This window comes from Protopterus annectens, chromosome 5.part0 (genome assembly GCF_019279795.1).
Source record: "Protopterus annectens isolate FY-2018-M chromosome 5.part0, PAN1.0, whole genome shotgun sequence".
In the NCBI taxonomy this organism is placed as follows: Eukaryota; Metazoa; Chordata; order Ceratodontiformes; family Protopteridae; genus Protopterus; species Protopterus annectens.
In genome coordinates, this window is record NC_056735.1 from 376843283 (window position 1) to 376863431 (window position 20149).

General features: G+C 38.6%; 1 protein-coding gene across 1 annotated transcript in view; it reads left to right on the forward strand.

Annotated features, from left to right (window-relative positions):
• LOC122802163 overlaps positions 1–20149 on the forward strand; it is a 1241087-nt gene that overhangs the window by 955199 nt on the left and 265739 nt on the right. Inside the window, exon 15 of the mRNA XM_044071837.1 lies at positions 2577–2609. Within this exon, the coding sequence (XP_043927772.1) occupies positions 2577–2609 (33 nt within the window). The remainder of the gene's footprint in view (positions 1–2576; positions 2610–20149) is intronic.

A 20149-nucleotide genomic window follows, 5' to 3' on the forward strand; every position in this document is an offset into this window, starting at 1 on the left:
AAAGCTCCATGTGGTATAGCTGAAATGCTGTCATTATGAATTTATTTATTGTGTTCCCATATTTTCTTGAAAATTGAAAGGAAACTGCAAAATGTCTGAACACTCTGCAATTCCTGAGACTGGATAATTCTCTCTTCTAAATTTATTTTCTAAGTTCTAAATTTGCCTTATATTGCAGTATATTCTTTCTTCATGGCTATAATAGTATAAAACTTCCACTCTCTTCTGCATAATAATTATAGTACTGGATTGCTTATAAAATATTCAATGCAGACCTTTATTTTTTGTTAAACATTCACATTCATTAATATAAACATGAATTACTCGGAAAGTCTGACATTTTCAACCCTGTAATTAGTTCACTTAAACAATTCTTCCATGAAGGACAGTAGAAATTCTTTCAGTATGCCAGTATGCTGCTCTCTTGCTTGGAGGTAGAGATGCAAGTTTTCTCTTTGCCTTGTTTTCCACCCCACCCCCACCCCCATCTCAAGAAGTACATATTGGATTTAAGGGAAGTATACACATGGCTGATACCACCATAGTAGTTTCAGAAGGATGTATGGTTTTAAATGCTGATAATGAGATGGAGAGTCCGGAATTTATTTCAGAATTTCATTCTGTGCTAGAAAGCTATGCCTTTCTGTTTTTACTTTGGCCTTTGATCTCCACTTTGTCATTTTAGGATAATTTTATTCTTAATTTACTTTTTTATGCAGTCTTTTACAATCAAATTACTGTGAGTACAATAACAGTGGCTCTTTGTGATTGCTTAGCATAGCACAGCTGACATTTAGAGCTCTGGCACTCACAGAAACACATATTAGTTCTCAGATATACAGTTGCCTTTGTCATCTCTTCTTTATGTACAGTTTCAGTTACAATAATTGCTTCAAACTCAAGTAACATAATTACACTTCTCACGTTCTGAGCAATGAATTTCCACTCTAATTATTCAATTCCTGCATAAGAATTTTGCTGTTTCAGTAGGAAAAACAAGCATGTCCTACCCACTGAGGCAGAAATAGTTTTATTAACTGATCCTGTCCTTCTTTTATATGTGCATAGCATCCCATGGTTTACAGGAGGTACACAGTAAAGCAATAGTGGGTATCACCACACAGTTTTACAATTTATAATCACTCTTTCACACACAAGCACACACACACACACACACACACACACACACACACACACACACACACACACACACACACATATATATTTGTATATATAATTATGTAATTATACATTTTTACTTTAAAACAATGTGTTGCACTAGATTTGTATGCTGGAAATGAAAGTACAATTATGTGTGTAACTGACTAGTGTTCAAGCCTTCCCAATAGCTTTAGGAAATGCCTGTTTTATGAAGAAACTGACCTGCACTGACACCTGTATTCCTTGCTGTAGAATAGCCCCAGCAAAACAGCAGTTTGAAACTAGAACTCCATGGCAGCTAAATGAAATGAGTATGATGATTCTGGTTTCCAGAACAGGAAGAGCTTTTAAAACAGAAGTATTAACCGTGCTTTCCTTTGTTAGCACATGTAGTTGCACTGTCTTTCCATTACTATCCAGTGTCTCTCCTCATTTTTTCCATTTCTTTTCTATTTCTGCCTTGAATAATATCGTTACATGACCAGGCCAACAGTATTGCATCTTAGTGACTTTACTAGACATAGTTTACATGAGTACTGCCTTATTAATCCTATTATCCCCTGCCTTCCTTTTCTAATAAGGACAAAGGAATAACTTACCTGCATTAACAAGAGAATTATTTATAGAAATATGGCATTTCTTGCCATAAACAGAGGTGATAACTATGAAGTATTCATGTAAAATTTTTCCAGCTAAAACATAACAGGCAATACTCTGCTTTATTGGACTAGCATGACAGAATAAGTAAGAGTAAGTGATAATGTTTCCGTGTGAAAAAGAAAGTATTACACTCTGATAAATTCAGAAGAAAACCGATGAGCAGTTTTAGCATAACATAAAATAAATAAGTTAAATTTCTTGTCAGAGTGCTCTAGGCAATCAAGCTATCATGGTAATATCAGTGGACTCAGTCATGGGTAACTTGTTATTTAAAGTATATGAGTTCTAATGTATCCAATACTTTCCCCTTTTGCTTTATACCTTACTTATGCGAGATGCTACCATTGGTTATGCAATACCAGCTGATATCTCTTTATCTTTGAATTATTAAGCTTTTTTATCTTGTGGTAAAGAAGTATTTTAAATTGTCATGAATAGTGGAGGTATTTAGCTAATTAGTTACATAAAGCATTGAATAAATTAATTAATAGAATGTAATTTGTTGTATATAGTATTTTCTCAGTTATTCTTCAAATATATTATCATGTAATTCTTATTAACTTCTGTGTTGACCTGCTTTGTTTATATTAATTATTACTTATTTTACGGGAAACAGTTTTAGTAAATAAATCATGCAGATGTCACACTGGTGCATATTACTGATAAAGAAAATGTATATATTATAAATAATATTCTATTTTTTTCAAATAAATATTTTACATATATAATAAAAAAGTCATTTTTTTTAATTGCAGGAGGAAATGGGAACAAAAGAATCATTATATATGGTATGTTCAAAATATTTTTTAAGTTTATTCTGAACTGTTTTAGTGTGTAATGGTTTTCCCTTATTCAGAATGCAGTGCTTTTAATTGTAGAATATTTTCTTCCTCTGCATCCTGCTTTCACAACTTTGCCTCACTTTGTAACCATTGTTTCAGCAAGGTGGTATGTATGTCATTGCTACTTTTGTTCCTAAACATTTATGCTCAGACTGTGACATGGAACTTCAGCCACTATTAAGGGACAGAAATACTGACAACATATCCAATAAAACCCTGGCATATATCCATTAAAGTCCTAGACCAACTGAAAATTTGTTACAGGATAACCGATCTTCTATCTCCAAGTGTGCATTTATCAAGAGTTAAAAATATATTTTTGCCCAAGTTGGAATATGGTCTCCCTCTTCTGGTCTTACAATCAGGTAATAATTCCCACTGAATAGAAATGATAGAGAGTAAAATCTGTAGAGTTAGTCTCCTAGCTGACCAATCATTCAATCACTGTAAACTATTAGAAAACACCAGTTGGTTCTCAGTGACAAATCATGCAATCTTTTAACAACAAGCTCTTGTGATCAAGCAAAGCCAACAGTGGGTAAATCCTGTGATACCCACATCCAGTTGTGTGTTATTGCTATTATACAATAAAATTTTTTAAAATGACTGCTCTTAAATAATAATACGATTGTATAATGGATCTTTAGTACTCTTCCTCCCTCTGCTTTGAAAAACAATGTACTGTGTATGTCTGCACACTTGCACAGTACATCAGTTCAGCAGAAGATATAGAACTGATAACTCAGTCTCGCAATAGCACTCTCTCTGTCTTTGTCTCTGTCTTTTTTTTTTTAGTTATATTTTGGTTGTGTTATTACACAAATAAGAGAAAAAAAACTGTAATGTTTGGCATTACTGATGACAGAAATCATTGGCACTTTATACAGTTATGAGGAACAGAGCAGAAATACGAAGAAAAGCAGGGATGTTTTGGAAATTTGTGGACAGTTCACCAGTATAGTTATCTTAATTCATACTTGTCAGCTGTTCACAGTTTTGTAGAATGTTTCTATTTTTCAAACATATTTTGTACTGTACCTCATAAAATGTGTTAAAAAGTTTATCAAGGATATACCAATGCAAAGTCTGTCTGCTCAACAATATTTGAATGGCTAGACTTTTTTGCATTGGTATATTCTCGAGTTACAATGGGCACAATGAATGAGCTGTCCAATCAGTGTGCATGTTTTTAAATAAGAATTAGAATTTATTGTGTAATTCTACTTAGCAAATTGATTTTCAAAGTTTTAAAATAAGCTTACTGCCCATCTCTACAAAATAAATTTCCTATTCAAGAGATCTCATATGAACTGAGAAGCTAGCAAGGTAGCTTATTCTCCATTGTTTGTCCTGCATTCAAATCTACACTAAATGAAAGAACTTTTACTAGAATAGGACTTGCTAACTAGAATCACTTGCCAACATAAATCAAATGCCAAGAACCCATTAAGGATTTTAAAGAGGCATTCAAAGAGCATGTCCATGCAGAATCTGCTTGCAACTGCTCTCAAGATAATAGTTAATATTTAAAGCATTCTTAGCTGTCACTTTACAATGTACTGACCTCTAATTTCCCTTTTCCACTAGTATTACAGCTTAACTGTACTACTTGATTGCTGATTCACTTTTGGTTGCTTTGTTGCTTGATATGTTATATCCAAACTGCTGTAAATGCTGCAAATGTAAATGTTCATTTCAAACTACTGATATGCTATGCTTGGTTGTTAATAATTTTGGTCAAACTGCCTTAAATACTGCAAGTGTAAAAAGTAAACTGACTTTGCTGCTGAAAAGTGTACAGATTTCTCTTGTAAATGTATTATATTCTGTTATAATATAAACATAGTATACTTTGCATTACTTAGCCCGGGGCATGCCCAAAAAGGGGCAAAAGAACAGTTTATTTTCTCGGTCATCAAATCGTAATAAATAATCAAATAAATAAAAGTAACAATCTATAAAGTAAGGTTATTATAGACAGGTAGAACATAGTAGGGGGGATTTTGGCAAAATGAAAGTTGGCAAAGCTAAAATGAATAATGTTCAAAAACACTTTCATGTCTTGCCATCTTTATTTAGCCTAAGCTGAAACCCAAACCAGGTCACAAACATGCAGGTGAAGCACATTGTCCTTCTAAAAAGCCTACTCTTCCATACTGACCAACCCCTATCCCTACCGCCACCCCAGGTTCGTTATCTCTGGGTTTATTGTTTTCATTCCTTGGCCTTACCTATCTTAAGTCTATTATTGATTTGTTGTTATTTATTTATCTTAAGTCTATGAATGAACACACTCATGCCCCTGCCATCTAATTTTTTTCAGTGCTCTCATCTTTCTGCTTGCAGACACTTAGGTACTATGCTTTGTACTTTCTGACTGCCACTGTATCATTTTTGGGAAAAGCAACCCAGCCCTGAGCAGTATGTTCCAGCTACAGTCTGACCAGAGCTTTATACCATAGCAGAGCATGTTTTTTTTTTTCCATACCAGTTATTCCAGATTGATACGATTTTCTTCTGCTGTCCCTCTGGAAACTGCATTTCTACTGCTTGTGTCTGCAAGTAGATTATGCATGGAGATGTTTTTTGTGTGCTATTTTAAAAGTTTCAGTAGACTGAGATGTGTGTCGCCCCTGCTCTAGTTTAATGAAGTAGGCAGAATACTACGTGTTAGAGCCCCTGTTATTTATCATCCTAAGTCATGACTCCCTGTATGTGGGCCATTGCAAAGGAGAGCTTATTATGTCTTTAATGAATATATTTATTTTCAGTCCTTCTTCAGCAATGAGGCATTCCATCATACTGGCCAGTTCAGAAGCATCCTTAAGCAGTCCAATCATCTAGAGCCTGTTCTTTCATTTTATTGACAACAATACACAAGCAATAATGTCTGACAGAGGGGAAGTCAATGGAAAAATAATGGACTGCAGGTCCTCTCCACCTCTGGAATGTCCATTATTTCCCCAGTAACACCCACCCTGGAAGCCTTATTGCAATCAGAGAATGGGTTGTCTGTTATATAGTTTATTACTATATATTGTTTTTACATTTTTGATGTAAAATAGTTCCTTTGCCTAATGTTTTAAACTTGATGTAACATGTATTTGTTGTTGGAGGAATTATTTTGCATCCAAAGTAAGTTATAGAAGTATTTAATATGTAGACACATACACACACACACACACACACACACACACACACACACACACACACACACACACACACACGCATATACATACATGCACATATACATACATATATGCAAATGCACACAGACAAAGTGTTAGTGCAATCAGCTATCCATTTTCCATCATCTGGATCACTTTTAGTGAAATACTGGCTTTTAAAAGCCATTATTGTATTTGCAGTTACGCCTGAACATTGTAGTGCTCTGTATATTGTCTAAACTGTAGTTTGCTACAGTTCAAAAATAAAAAAAAATCTTTATTTTATTTTTTTTTTTCAATAAAAATCTTAAGAGATGTAGCACTCCATGCCTGGTATTAATTGTAAGCATCTGCTTTTTTAACTTGAGTGCCACAGTGCTCCATACTGGATATAAACTGTAGCAACTGTTTGCTACATTTGTAGCAAGCAGTTTGCTATAGTTTAAATGTTAAAAAATATATTTTTTTAACCAAAACCTGAGTGCTGTGCAAGGTGTAAACTTCCATCCATCATCCCAATCATCCTGATCAATCTTCAGTGTATTTGTTGCCAAACCTCAAGCAGTCTGCTACAGTTTTAAAAGAAAGATTTTTTTATACTAAAATGTAAGGAATGTGGGTTGGGAGCAGGGCACAGAAACAGGACCTGAACAGCTGGGGCGGGGGAGGGTGTTGAATATCTGGCCACTTTGTGTGCCAGTGAAGAACCTGGTATAATAAATGGACTTTTTGTTGTTGTTGCTTGTGTTTGCTCTTCACTTGAAGAGCTGGGGGGATATTATGGAAGCCTCAGATTTACTACTGTCTGCATCCTGCAAGCTTTGCAAGTCTTTTTCTGTTTTTTTTTTTTTTTTGGTCTTTACTTGAAGATCTGAGAGGGTGGTGTGCTAGTTAGTCGACTGGCACAGCATAATGGTTGAGACAGCTATACTTCGGTCAGAGGGACAGTAACTTACTTGGTGGAGAGAGAGCAGAAAAATAAACAAGTTTATAGTACATATATATGCAAATGGTCATGCATTTTGATTTTGACATAGTGATCTAGCAGTGCTGTTTTGGCTCCTTTTTTATGGAGGGACATGGCTGAAAACGTTCCACTCTGGGATAATCCTGCAGACTGCAACCTTTTAAAAATAAATAAAAATGCAAATAGTAGTCACAACAGCTCCTGTTAAAATCATTCCACTAGATATTATTAAGATTTCTAAGAACTGTAAAAAAACTGCAAAACAAAATCCACTGCATTATGTCATTTTACAATACTTCTAAGTAGTAGCTTTGTGATGAAATTCTATAGATTGTAAGCTATTTAACAAAGTAAGTAATGTTTTCTTTACAATTTTAACTTTAACTGGCATGAGATTTTTTTTCCTGCTTTCATTTTAATAGGTAGGGTTTCATTTAAATGACATCAGTCCTCCATATATACTCATATAGGTTCATAGGTTGGTACTAGGCTATTGGCCCTAGGGCCTATACAAGCCTAGCCATAACAATTCCCTGGCTATTTCTTGCCACAATATTTACTTCCCTGACATTAGGCTGATAGTCTGATACATGTGGCTATTTTGCTTTCCTTTATGTCATTGCTAACGGTACAGCCATGACATTTGCTCTTCCTTGCTCCTTTCATTTTACCACCCTGTTACAGCAGTGTATGAGTAGCATTTATTCTAGCACTGGAGTACAGCTGCATACTGACAGTGACGTGAACCTATTCATGAGTATTGGACCTTTCTGACCTGTGACTGACACACCCTCCCTTCTCACTTTGGCGCACGGGTCATTGATGTGATTTGGCCTTCCTGTGTACTATATGTTTCTAGAGAGGTGCCGCAGCAATGTGGGATTTGATTTTAATAATACATTGGATACTGCTTGGTTTACACTGTTTTTTGTGCCAAACTGCTGGGGGAGGGGGCTTGTCTTGTGGGAAGAGAGGCACAATAGCTTATTTTCACTTAGTTTAGAGTGAACAGAAGGCAGAAAAAGTAAACAAGTTTGAAGTAAGTAGATATGCGATGCATTTTGACATGGTGATTGTGTCATGTTGTTCTGGCTCCTTTTTATTATTTTACTATGTGCCTTCCATTCCTAACTGCTTCCTTTTATGGTTTCTGGCATCACCTTAAAGTTAGCTTGCTTCCTGACCTGTAGGCGTATTATCTTGGTAAGACAGGAAGATGGCAGTCTCACAGATGTTCCCATTCATCTGTTCTTTCTTTGTTATACTATAATAATTGTCTGTCGAATTTGTGGTTCTCAGATTCAGGCAGTCCCACTTATTGCACCAAACTTCTATTAATTATTCCAATAAATGTGACTGGCTGGAAGTATCTTCTTGTCTGTAGTATTCCAAAAGTAAAATATCAGGTCTGCCCCTGATTTTATCATTCATCCTTTCCAAAGAATAAGACACAGGTTCTTGTTTAAAAAAAAACTTTATTCAAAGATAGATAAACACAATAACCATTAGAATGGCTTTTTCTGATATGAGTTATTGCACCAAGCATATTTAGTTAAATGTATGTAAGCAGAGACAGGGACTCAAGCAGGTGTGTTTGTAGGTAGATAAACACTATTTGAAAAATAAAGTATTTTCTAAATGCCTCCCAACATCTTGGTGCAAATAAATGTGGGCAAAGCCTAAAATAATTGAGAAAGAAAGGCCCAAAATAGGTGCAGATTTTAAATATTGCTCTTATAAACTTAGAAAGCTGCTAGAATATCAGTTTTGCGTTAGCATGCATTTTCTTAAGGATACAACGTCTGTCATTATTTGGGGACTTCAATTACCAGTGGTTTGCCAGAAAAACACACATTTTATGAGAAACAGATAGAAAGTGAGGCAAAAATCTGGACATTCTGCAAAAATCTAGACAATTGAGGGGTATTGTGGAGTGACTGGACTAATGGAGCTGTCAAATTAAAATGTAACGCAAATCAAATGTATACATGTAATGGTTTTGCTTATTGACTTAATGGCTTATTTACACAATTACATTAATTTGAAGAAGCAGGTGGTGAAAAATTGCACTTATTATATATAATGACAGTGATCAGAAAGAAATTAAGAATTATACTATAAACCTTTTCTTTACTTAAGAAAAATGTATATTAATTCACATTCCCTTATTCATAGGTTCATAGGTTCATACTAGGCTATCTGCCCTAGGGCATTTATAAGCCTAGCCAGAGTGTGTTTGGCTTTCATCACCCATTTTAAATTAATTTTGCTATGCCCTTTTTCGAGGTTAGTATACTGTGCCTCTGTCTAACAGTGACACAGAAGTGATACCTGGGGTAAACCTACGATCTCCCATCCAATCATCAAGATTCCTCTTGAAGAGAGTCAATGAGGGACTCTGCCTAACCTGGACTGGAATTTTATTCCAGAGTGAAGGGATCATCTGGGTTATGAATCTGTCCCTCTGGCATGTCCTATTTATTTCAGTGCTGAGGTTCATGTCTCTCGAGCGCGTAGCTCGATGGGATTTGGATTTTCTGAGGTGCAGCATGTCCATTAATTCCGGGTTGGACATGGCTTTATATGTCAGACACAGATCGCCTCTGAGCAGGTGGTATGCCACTGAGTAGAGCTGGAGTTTCTTTAACCGGGCAGCATATGGCATCTGTTTGAGCCCTTTGATCCTCTTGGTGAGGTACTTTTGGGGTCTTTCCAGTTGCTGCAGGTGTCTGGTAAGGTACATCCCAAAAGGGGCATTGTACTCAATTATGGGCCTGATGAGGGATGAGTAAAGAGGCACGATGACCTCCCCTGATCTAGATGTGAATCCCTTCATGATTAGGTGGGCTATATAAAATGTTTTTCTAACCACTTTGGCCATGTGGTTGTCAAATGAGAGATTGCTATCAACTTGGGTCCCCAGGTCCCTAATTACTTCTTCCGTACTTAATGGATTACCACCTATGTGGTAATTTGTGGGCACTTTGTTTTTGCCAAAGGGGATGACTATACACTTTTTGGCATTTAGCTTGAGGCCATGGCTCTGGCACCAGTTGTCTGTTTCTATGAGGCCCTTTTGGAGGATGTTTGTGTTGGCTGGAGAGTCGATTATGGTGCCCAGTTTGCAGTCATCTGCGAACCTGGTCAGCCACAGTCCTTCCGTGTTGACCTGTACCTCCGAGAAATATATACCGAACAAGAGAGGTCCCAGGACTGAGCCTTGTGGGATGCCACTTGTAACTGGTTTGGAGTCTGACATGGCACCAGCAATTCTAACCATGTAGGTTCTGTCCTTGAGCCAGTTTGCAACCCATCTAGTGACATTGGGGTTTATATTTAAGCTGGTGAGCTTATCTATAATGCCCGAGTGAGGTATTGTATCGAAGGCTTTTGCGAGGTCCAGGTAGGCTGTGTGGACCACCTTCCCCTCGTCAATGGCCTTGGTGACTGTTTCAAAGAAATCGACCAGGTTTAAGAGGCAGGATCTGCCCTTAACAAAGCCGAACTGGGTAGGATCCACTGTCTGTAGGTCCCCAATATCTTTATTTATGAGGTCCATGATGATCCTTTCCATAGCTTTGCAGACCAGGCTAGTCAGGCTTATGGGGCGATAGTTTCCAGGATCCGTTGAGGCACCACCTTTGTGGAGAGGGACCACTGTTGCTGTACACCACTCTTTGGGTACATATCCTGCAGTAAGGCCGAGATTGGATAGTAGTTTTATGTTTGGGTTTAGCTCTTCTTGGAGTTCATGTAGGACGCAGCCCGGGACACTGTCTGGTCCCATTGCTGCTGTGTTTTTTGCTTTGGAGAGGGCGGCTCTTACCTGAGCATCTGAGATGTCAGGGGGGCAGCACTCTGCTGGGATAGATATTTGCCCTTTTGGTGGGGGGGGGGGTTTGTGCTGAACCTGTCAGCTAGGATGTTGGCAATGTCTGTGGGTTCGGTATATTTTTTGTCATTTTGGACTAATTCTGAGCATATCTGGGAATTCCCACCCAGGTTCCTAACATAACTAAAGAAAGCCTTGTGATTATCCTTAGTGTCCTGTGCAATTTTTCTCTCGAAGCTGGCCTTAGACAATTGTATGAGTGCCCGTAGTTTTTTGCTAATACTGATCAGAGATGTCTTCCTTTTTGGGATTTTGCTCTATCATGTAGTAGCTTCCTCCTTCTATTGTATAGTTTGTTTATGGCTGGGGTCCACCAGACAGGACGTCTGCCTTTGGAGGATTGGGTCTTGGCTTTATTTGGGATTGCATGATCCATGCATTCCTGAAGGTGTTCATAGAATGCGTTTATAAAGGATTCTGCAGTCTGGGCCGTATTTTCCACAGGCCTGGTGGCTTTGAAGGATTCCACCTCAGTTTTGAGGAGTGTGAAATTTGCTTTAGAGAAGTTTTTCACTGTGGTTTTCTGGGCAGGGGGTGGGGTCGGGATGTGAATATCCAGTGAGATTAGTTTATGGTCTGATCTTACGAGTGAGGGATACACTTCTGGTCTGGAGCATAGAGTCCCCATGTTGGTGATGATCAGATCCAGTATGTTTTCCCCTCTTGTGGGAGTGGTAACAAGTTGTTCCATAGCATTTGAGTTTATAAATTCTAGGAACCTTTGGGCTAGGGTGTTGGAGATAGAGTAATGCTCCCAGTCTATGTTTGGGTAGTTGTAGTCGCTCAATATAATGGTGTTTGGAGAGACCTTCATATTTTCCAGTGTTCCCAGGAAGGCCGAGTGGGGTTCCTGGGTTTGGGAGGGTGGTCTATAGCAGGCTATAAACTGGAAGGCAGTTTTACCCACTGTTAGTTGCACATGGATAGTCTCTGATGCTTCGTGCCGTGCCACCAACCTGGAGGTGTGGGTATCTTTGACGAATATTGATACTCCCCCTCCTTTTGTGGTTCGGTCCAAGTTTTGGGGCCGAAAAGCATGGTATGAGGTATAACCTGGTAGTGCTGGGGTGCTCTTGGGAGCCTTGAACCAGGTTTCTGTTACTGCACAGATATTGATGTTCTCCATGCTAAGGAGAGTTTTGAGTGTGTGCATCTTGAGGTTTAGACTTCTGGCGTTGAGTAGCATTACTCTTAGTTTCTTATCCCTTGTGATACCTATGGAGGTGGGTTTGTCTTTTGAGCCTTGCCTAAAAAAGGCACTATGGGAGTAGCAAGAGCCTTTGCCAATATCTGAAACCCAGGGGTGACAGGTGCAAGCCGTCCCTAGCGAAGCATCGTGGCTTGTCGAGCATGTCATCCCAGGCTGACAGGCATTGGATCCTCTTTGAATGACACCAATACTTAAGCCAATTGTTGAAATTGATTATCTTGTCTTCATATTGTGGCATCATTCTTGGTGAGGGTAAGATGCTACTCAAGGTCAGGGTCATACCGGCCTGGGCTACATGCTCAGAGAGCTCCTCTATGTGTCTTTTCATGTAGTCCATGGAGGTACATCTCAGGTCATTCACACCAGCATGGACAATGACTTAGTCATATTTGTACTTGTCTTGGAGTGACCTGAGTGCTTGTGTTATGTGGTGGATCCTAGCGTCCAACAGGCAGCTCATCGTGACCTTCTCCTTGTTCAGCCTGGTGAGCGGGACATCAGTGTGCCTGATGATAGAGTCACCTATTACAAGTGTATCAGGTGTGTTGTTTAGCCTTAAGGGCTGTGACTGTTCGGCACACTGGCTTTGTGAGCTATGTGTTCCACGTGTTTTGTTTTGGGGTAGCAGTTGCTTAAGTGTCTGCTTTGGAGGTCTCTGCTGCTTAGGCAGATTTTTATTTAGAGCCTCCGAGTATGTTTTTGTGTGTTTATGTGTTTGCTTTGCTGTCGTGGTAGGTCTATGTGAGACTGGAATTGTAGTGAGTGTGGTTTCCTTCTCCTCCTGACTGGTTATGCCAGTACTGAGTTTGGCTATATGGTTGCATCTCTCATATGCGTTGGAATTTGTTGGGAGGAGGAGAGGGTTGTCTGTGTACATGAGGCAGTTGTAACATTGCCTCAAGATTCCCAGATTCACCAGCTGGACCAGAGAGGAGATTGACAACTGACCTTTGGACATGCTAGAGTAGTATTGGGAATTCCTTTGTAATTGAAAAAAGGGCCAATGGGGAACAAGGTACTTAAGGGGAGTTTGTGAGGGTGTAGTGCTTTTAATTTTTTAGTGCTGACTTAATTGCTTTAGTGAGCAAGTGCCAGGTAACTTAAATGCAATGTGTTACAGGTAACTTAAATGCAAAAATGACAAACACTTTCAAGTGAAACAAGAAAATAAGTACAGTAAGCAATGCAGATATCACTAGGGTTCCACAGAAGCGCTGAAAAGCCACGTTTTAGGTGGAATTAGCGTTTCAGGGAAATAACAAGCAAACAAACAACAAGCATACAAACAAAGCTAGATTCAGCAGGCCTGGATCTAGTCTATGCTACAGCAAACAAGGTGTACCAATTTCAGTAAGAAGCAGTTCAAATATGCAGGCACTATAAGCCTTTAACCAGAAATTCCCAGCTCAGAAGGGCAGAGTCCAGCCTCTCCTCCCACAAGAGTGCAGACCACGAACCTTCTTAATGTAAAATAACTGGCCTGAAGCCCAAGTGCTTAAACCAGAACTAATACACTTTTAGAATAACAGACACTGAGCCCTCAATCAGTAGTTTCCAACTTAGAAGGATGTAAGCTACCTGTCCTGCCACCACAGTGCAGGCCACAAACCTTCCTAATGTAAAACAACTGGTCTGAAGCCCATGTGCTTGATCCAAAAGACTTAGAATGATAGCTACACTTTAATCAAGTTACTATCAAGCAGTAATAAATACAATTGAATACTTTAAAGAATGCCTGGATTAGTGCTCAAGTTATACAAACAAAGCTAGATTCAGCAGGCCTGGATCTAGTCTATGCTACAGCAAACAAGGTGTACCAATTTCAGTAAGAAGCAGTTCAAATATGCAGGCTATAAGCCTTTAATCAGAAATTCCCAGCTCAGAAGGGCAGAGTCCAGCCTCTCCTCCCACAAGAATGCAGACCACGAACCCTCTTAATGTAAAATAACTGGCCTGAAGCCCAAGTGCTTAAACCAGAATTAATGCACTTTTAGAATAACAGACACTGAGCCCTCAGTCAGCAGTTCCCAACTTAGAAGGATGTAAGCTACCTGTTCTGCCACTACAGTGCAGACCACAAACCTTCTTAATGTAAAACAACTGGTCTGAATCCCAAGTGCTTAAACTAAAAGGCTTAGAATGAGTTACACCAAGCAGTAATAAATACAATTGAGTACTTTTAAGATGACGCAAAATAAAGTAGGAAGAAACACAAATACAGTAAAAGCAGATAAAATTTTCAATGACTCAAGTTAACACAGTGCATAATATTTTAAGTGTCCCCGAATGGTCCCTGTCTGATTACTATTTCTGGATTTATTCACCTATATGTAAATATAGACCAGAATCTGGCTATCAGTTGTATGGTGGTCAGAACAGGACTTAGGGTGGAGTGGTGTGTCAAATTAAAGTGTAATGCATGAATGTAATCTCTCTTTGCCCATAGCCAAATTACATTTTGGAGAAATGGGTGGTGAATCGTACTTAATAAATAATTACAATTAGAATTGTAATACACTTCAGGAAAATGTATATTAATTCACATTCTCTTATTCTGTCAAGGACTCAGGTTAACAGTACTGATATTTTAAGTGTCATTGTCTAATTATTTGTTTCTGGATTTGTCCCTGATTCAGATGAGAAGTGCTTGATTTGTAATCAATGGATGTCATAGAAACAAAATGTTGTGGGTTATCGTCCTTCCATAGCTACCGATACTAGTTATTGTGTATTTGTTGTTGCTATATAGGGAAGATAGGGACTTTGCTGGCTGTTTTATGGGGTGGATAGATATAAATTCTTAATTCTTCAAGGCTGTTTTTATCTATTATTACTTGATTATGTCTAGTGATTGTACTTTCAATTAATGCTATTATGTTTTATGGGTGGGGGTGGTTAAAGGAAGAAAGATATTGGAGTTCTTAATTCATCAAGGCTGTTTTTATCTGTTATTAGTAGATTATTAAGTATACTCATTGGACTTGGACTTTCAGTGAATACTACACTGTTTTACTGGGGGAAGAGATGAGTTCTTAATTTGCCAAGGCAGTTTTATCTATTATTAGTTGAATGAATGAATGCTATTTCTTTAAGGATTTTCTGAGAATGGTTTGTTTGCAAGAAGATCATTGTATATTTGCTTTGCAGCCTTTATCCTAATGGACGTCAGTTATTTTCTAGTTGTATTGGTTACTTCCTGGATGCAATTTGTACTGTAGAGTTCCTCCTCTGATGACTTGTTGAACAGTACCTGTACATATTGTGATGGATCATAGGGAGGAGAGACAGTGAATTCAGAATAAGGTAACCATATATTTTCTTCACATGATGGAACAAAGGACCCATGGAATTCCGTTCATGCATAACATGCTAATGTTCATTCACTGTTCTATTGCTTCTTGATGTACTTCACAGAAATTGCAACTGTCTGTTCCAGTCCAGATCACAGTTTCACATACGGTTCTGTTTGTGTCTTAAACTAACTTGCGTACTTTTACTGACTGAAAACTCTCCAACCTGAATTTAATGTTGACACAGTAAAGTCATTTTTTTCTTGCCATTTAGTTTTGCATGCATAAATAGTATAATACTTAGAAGTGATAAAAGAGTAGACAACCAGTTAGCAGGCTACAGGCTGCACTGAATAGGTTGCTTTAGCCTAGGTTTACTATGAGAGCACTGCATTAACATTTTACAAAGACAACAGAGTGGTGTTGGAATTTCATATTGCCAGCACACACTGTCAATAAGTCATCATTCATGTACTTGCCTAAGTAGGTTGCCTTTGGGGTCATGGTGTCTCACAACAAGTACATCCCTGGGGGATTTGCACAATATCAGCAATGCACACCTCTAAATTCCTGCCCTCATTGCTCAGATATGCCATACTTTTCTACTTTTTGTATGCACCACAATAGGCAAGCTGTTGTAGTATAACTTTATATGCTGCTGCTGGCATTTCCACTGTACCTGCAAGTAGATGCAGATTGATCCAAATTCTGAACTGTTAAATTGATGTTATAAGCTAATATCTGGATAAGGCATGTTTCATTTTCGTTTACTGTGAGAAAAGGTAGTGAAAAAATAAAGTAATAGCTTAATGTGAGATGTTTTATGCTCATAGAACTGAGGTCATGGCTGCTGACTTAGACATTAAATATATTTAGTCTTTGCATTCTCTGTTAGCAACTTTTTTGTTAACAATAGCATCTTTCCTATCAATGGTAATTAACATTTCAATAAGCAAAGACTCTCTGACAAACTATTTACATAGAAGTTCTAACAAACCAAATACATGTAGAGTTACATAACTAGAATATAAAAGGAAGAATAGAGTTAAAATAGGAGACGTAGAGGTGCCGGAGAAGTTGGTAAGTTAGGGGAGTTAGTAGAGGCGTGTAACATGAAATAAAGAGGTGATTAGATTATGTGTAGTCAGTGGGTCTAGAGTACTAATAGTGTGGTAAGTTCAATCACAGTTTAGGATGAGTAAATTAATTGGGTATATCAGGAAGCATGTAAAGAAAGGTACTGTGCACTTGGCAAAATGTTTGTAGCATGTCCTTTAGATGGATGGTAGCATTTAAACTGCTTTACTAAGTATTGTTTACCCTGTGGCCTGAACAGTCAGAGAGTACTTTGGGTGATCAATTAAATCAGGAGGAAGTGCCTGTCATAGACTAGTTTTGGGGCCATTACAGCAATCAGGAGGTGTAGCAAACATTAAACCATTTAATCTAGCAGAAGGTTTAATGTGCTTTCTGCCATGGAACTTCCATGGCACATGGGATATGTTTAATGTTAAGGGAAAGTTAACTGTGTGGTTTATTTAATTTTTAAAGCAGTGTTGTGTTTGGTTATATATCACAAGACAGTTAAATAATTAACTCTGAAAATGCATTAAACTTTCAACAAAATTTTGGACTCACTTTTGAGCCTTTTGATCTCTTATGATTTTATTAAAAGTTGTTGTCAAGGCATTTTTTTCCCATCCCTGTTCAAAAAAATAGTTTTGCTGTTTAGGTTGGGGGGCAAACGAGGGTCTAGCCATGGGCTCTAAATGATCTAGGTACTGCTTTGCAAGCATTAAAAAAAATCGCATGCCTCTACTTTCACTGATTGAGTCTTATACTGCTGCACTGTGACTCACAGGATCATTAATTTTCTGGTAAAACACAGAGGAATAAAGCCAGTCAGTAATGCCACACTTCAGCGTTTTGTACTTAGGTTTAACATATATGAGCTGATGAACTGCGTGCTGTCTCTTTTCCCCTGTTATTCTCTCTCTCTTGCTTATGTTTTCTCTGTGTCTCTCACATGCATGCAAGCACACATGCACATAAACATATACACACACACACACACACACACACATAGAGACACATACACAAATGAACACTCGTACATGCATACTCTTTTCTTAACTTTTTTCTTTTATTTACTTTTTATTTTAATTTTGCATTCACTAAACAGCAAAGTGCTAATTAGTGAACATAAAAAATGTTGCAGCCATTTGCTTTTTTGACTGTGTGAACTCAGGGCATCTTAATATGCTGCCATTAAACAGCAGACTTGTTTTTCAGAAAGCACTACCTGTACATTAATATCCTGCTGCAGAACTTTCATTCTCCAGTCAGAGTTGTGAAGTATGGGGTCATACATTCTTTAACAAAAAGTAATGGTATTCTTGCATCAGTCCCTATGTGGTGTTCTGCAAAACACCCCAGTCTGGAATAGTGCCATTCACCATAATGCATTGATTTGGCCTTAAATAACATGATCGGACATTTATACACAAATGCAAGATTTAAAGCCGTAAGCAGATCATTTGCATTGCAACTCGGAGGTCATAGGGTAGTAAGCATAGGACTGCAGTCTCCCAAGAAAGTTATACTGATGGTGAAATATGACAACATCCCAAACTACAAGATTCAGAAAAAAAATTGAGTCTGCATAGAAAGAAGATGTGCATCTCAAATGTTCTAACCGGAGTTATTAATTTTAAATGAAAATTTCATCAATATTTTTTAATACTTATTTATTAGCACATGCATGTATTCTTCTTTCTTTCGTATTTCCTTTCTCTGTGAATAAATAGCTACTTTTGTGCATTTTTTTGAGAAGTAAGCAAGTCACAATTGTCATGGGCTGAAATTCAGAAACAGTCTGTATATTAAGGAAGGGAGAAAATGTTGATATGCAGTTCAGTGCACTGTTGTACATAACAGTAGATAGCTGTAGTTGCAATATGTGTATTTCTCACATTGAGAAGTATGTAAACAATGGCTTGTGTGAGGAGCCATGCATACAAAGGCGGCAATAACAAATGATGGCACACAGAAAAAGAACAGCAGTACTAACACAATGACATTTGCAATGGCAACCTTACTGATAAAACAGAACAAGGTAATGCCATTGTGAGCATATACAGAAGCTGCAACATAGAGCCAAATGTGGTTATAGTCCAGGGTGTCCAAAATCCCAGAACATTACAGACTAGTAGACTGTACTCCAGTCCTATGTATTTTACTATCTGCAGAGTACACAAAAAGAGATTACAGTGTTGGAGCTCTTTGGTTACCACCTGGCCCTATAAATTAACCAGAGTCATATCTGATATCCTGTCAGCTAGGATGTTCCAGTGAGCAGTGATTCATGCATTAATTTTATCAACTGCAGCAGCATTGTGTTACTTGGAGAGCTGGCTCCATTGCACGGAAGGATAAAACATTAACTATGGTTCATATGACATGGGTTCAGTTAGCAGCCTAGGCAGTAGGGAAGGTATATGGGGAGGTAGTGGGAATGAACAGCTGATGCGGGATTCTCTATCCTGGGATAGAAGTTAGTACATGTCCTGCTGCAGGAGTGACAGTTTGTGCTCAGGCAGAGAATAGCAGGTGTGGGACCTGAACCTTTGACAGTATAATCACGACTGCACAGGTAAAAAACACACTCTCCAAAGCCAAGAACACAGCATTCATGGGACCTGACAACATCCCAGGCTGCATTCTACACAAACTACAGAATGAACTGGCACCCCATCTAAGCACCACGTTCAGTCATAGCCTCACCTCAGGCTTTCTGCCCACTGAATAGCACACAGCAACGGTTATCCCACTCAACAAAGGGGGAGCCACCACGGACCCCGGTAACTACTGCCCCATTAGCCTAATGAGCCTGCTCTGCAAGGCCATGGAATGTATCATCATGGAACTTATAAACAAAGTCATTGGTAATCTCCAAACTCTGGACCCCACCCAGTTCGGGTTTGTAAAAGGCAGATTATGTCTCCTAAACCTGATAGACTTCTTTGAAGCAGTCACCAAAGCCATAGACGAGGGTAAGGTGGTTCACACAGCCTATCTAGATCTCGCCAAGGCTTTTGACACCATCCCCTACTCTGGAATTATAGATAAACTCACTAAACTAGGTATAAATCTCTATGTCACAAGATGGGTTGCCAACTGACTCACTGACAGAACCCACACTGTGAAAGTAGCAGACTCCAAATCTGACTTCAGACCAGTGACAAGTGGAGTACCACAGGGTTCAGTCCTGGGTCCTCTCCTGTTTGGTATCTACTTTTCTGAAGTACAGGCTAACACAGAAGGTCTTTGGTTAACGACGTTTGCAGATGACTGCAAATTAGGAGCCATAATCGAAACTCCCAATGATGTGGGCATCCTACAAAAGGGCCTCACTGAGATAGATGCCTGGTGTCAAAGCCATGGCCTCAAGCTCAATGCTAAAAAGTGCATTGTCATCCCCTTTGGTAAAAACTCTGTACCCATGAGCTACCACATAGGTGATAGTCTACTTAACACCGAAAGTGTGATAAGAAACCTTGGGACACAGGTGGACAATAGTCTCTCCTTTGATAATCACATCGCCACAGTAGTCAGGAAATCCTTCTACGTGGCATACCTCATCACAAAAGGTTTCTCATCCAGGAAAAACTAGGTCATTGTTCCCCTCTACTCGTCACTCATTAGACCCATTATAGAGTGCAATGCCCCTTTTGGTATGTACCTCACAAGACATCTACAACAACTGGAAAGGCTGCAGAAATACCTCACAAAGAGGATTACAGGCCTCAAATAGATGCCCTACTCAGGCCACCTCAAAAAACTCCAGCTTTACTCCACCGCATATCGCCTACTCAGAGGCGATCTCTGCCTAACATACAAATCTATGTCAAACCCAGAGCTGTTGGACATGCTCCACTTAAAGAAATCCCAAGCCCTCCGA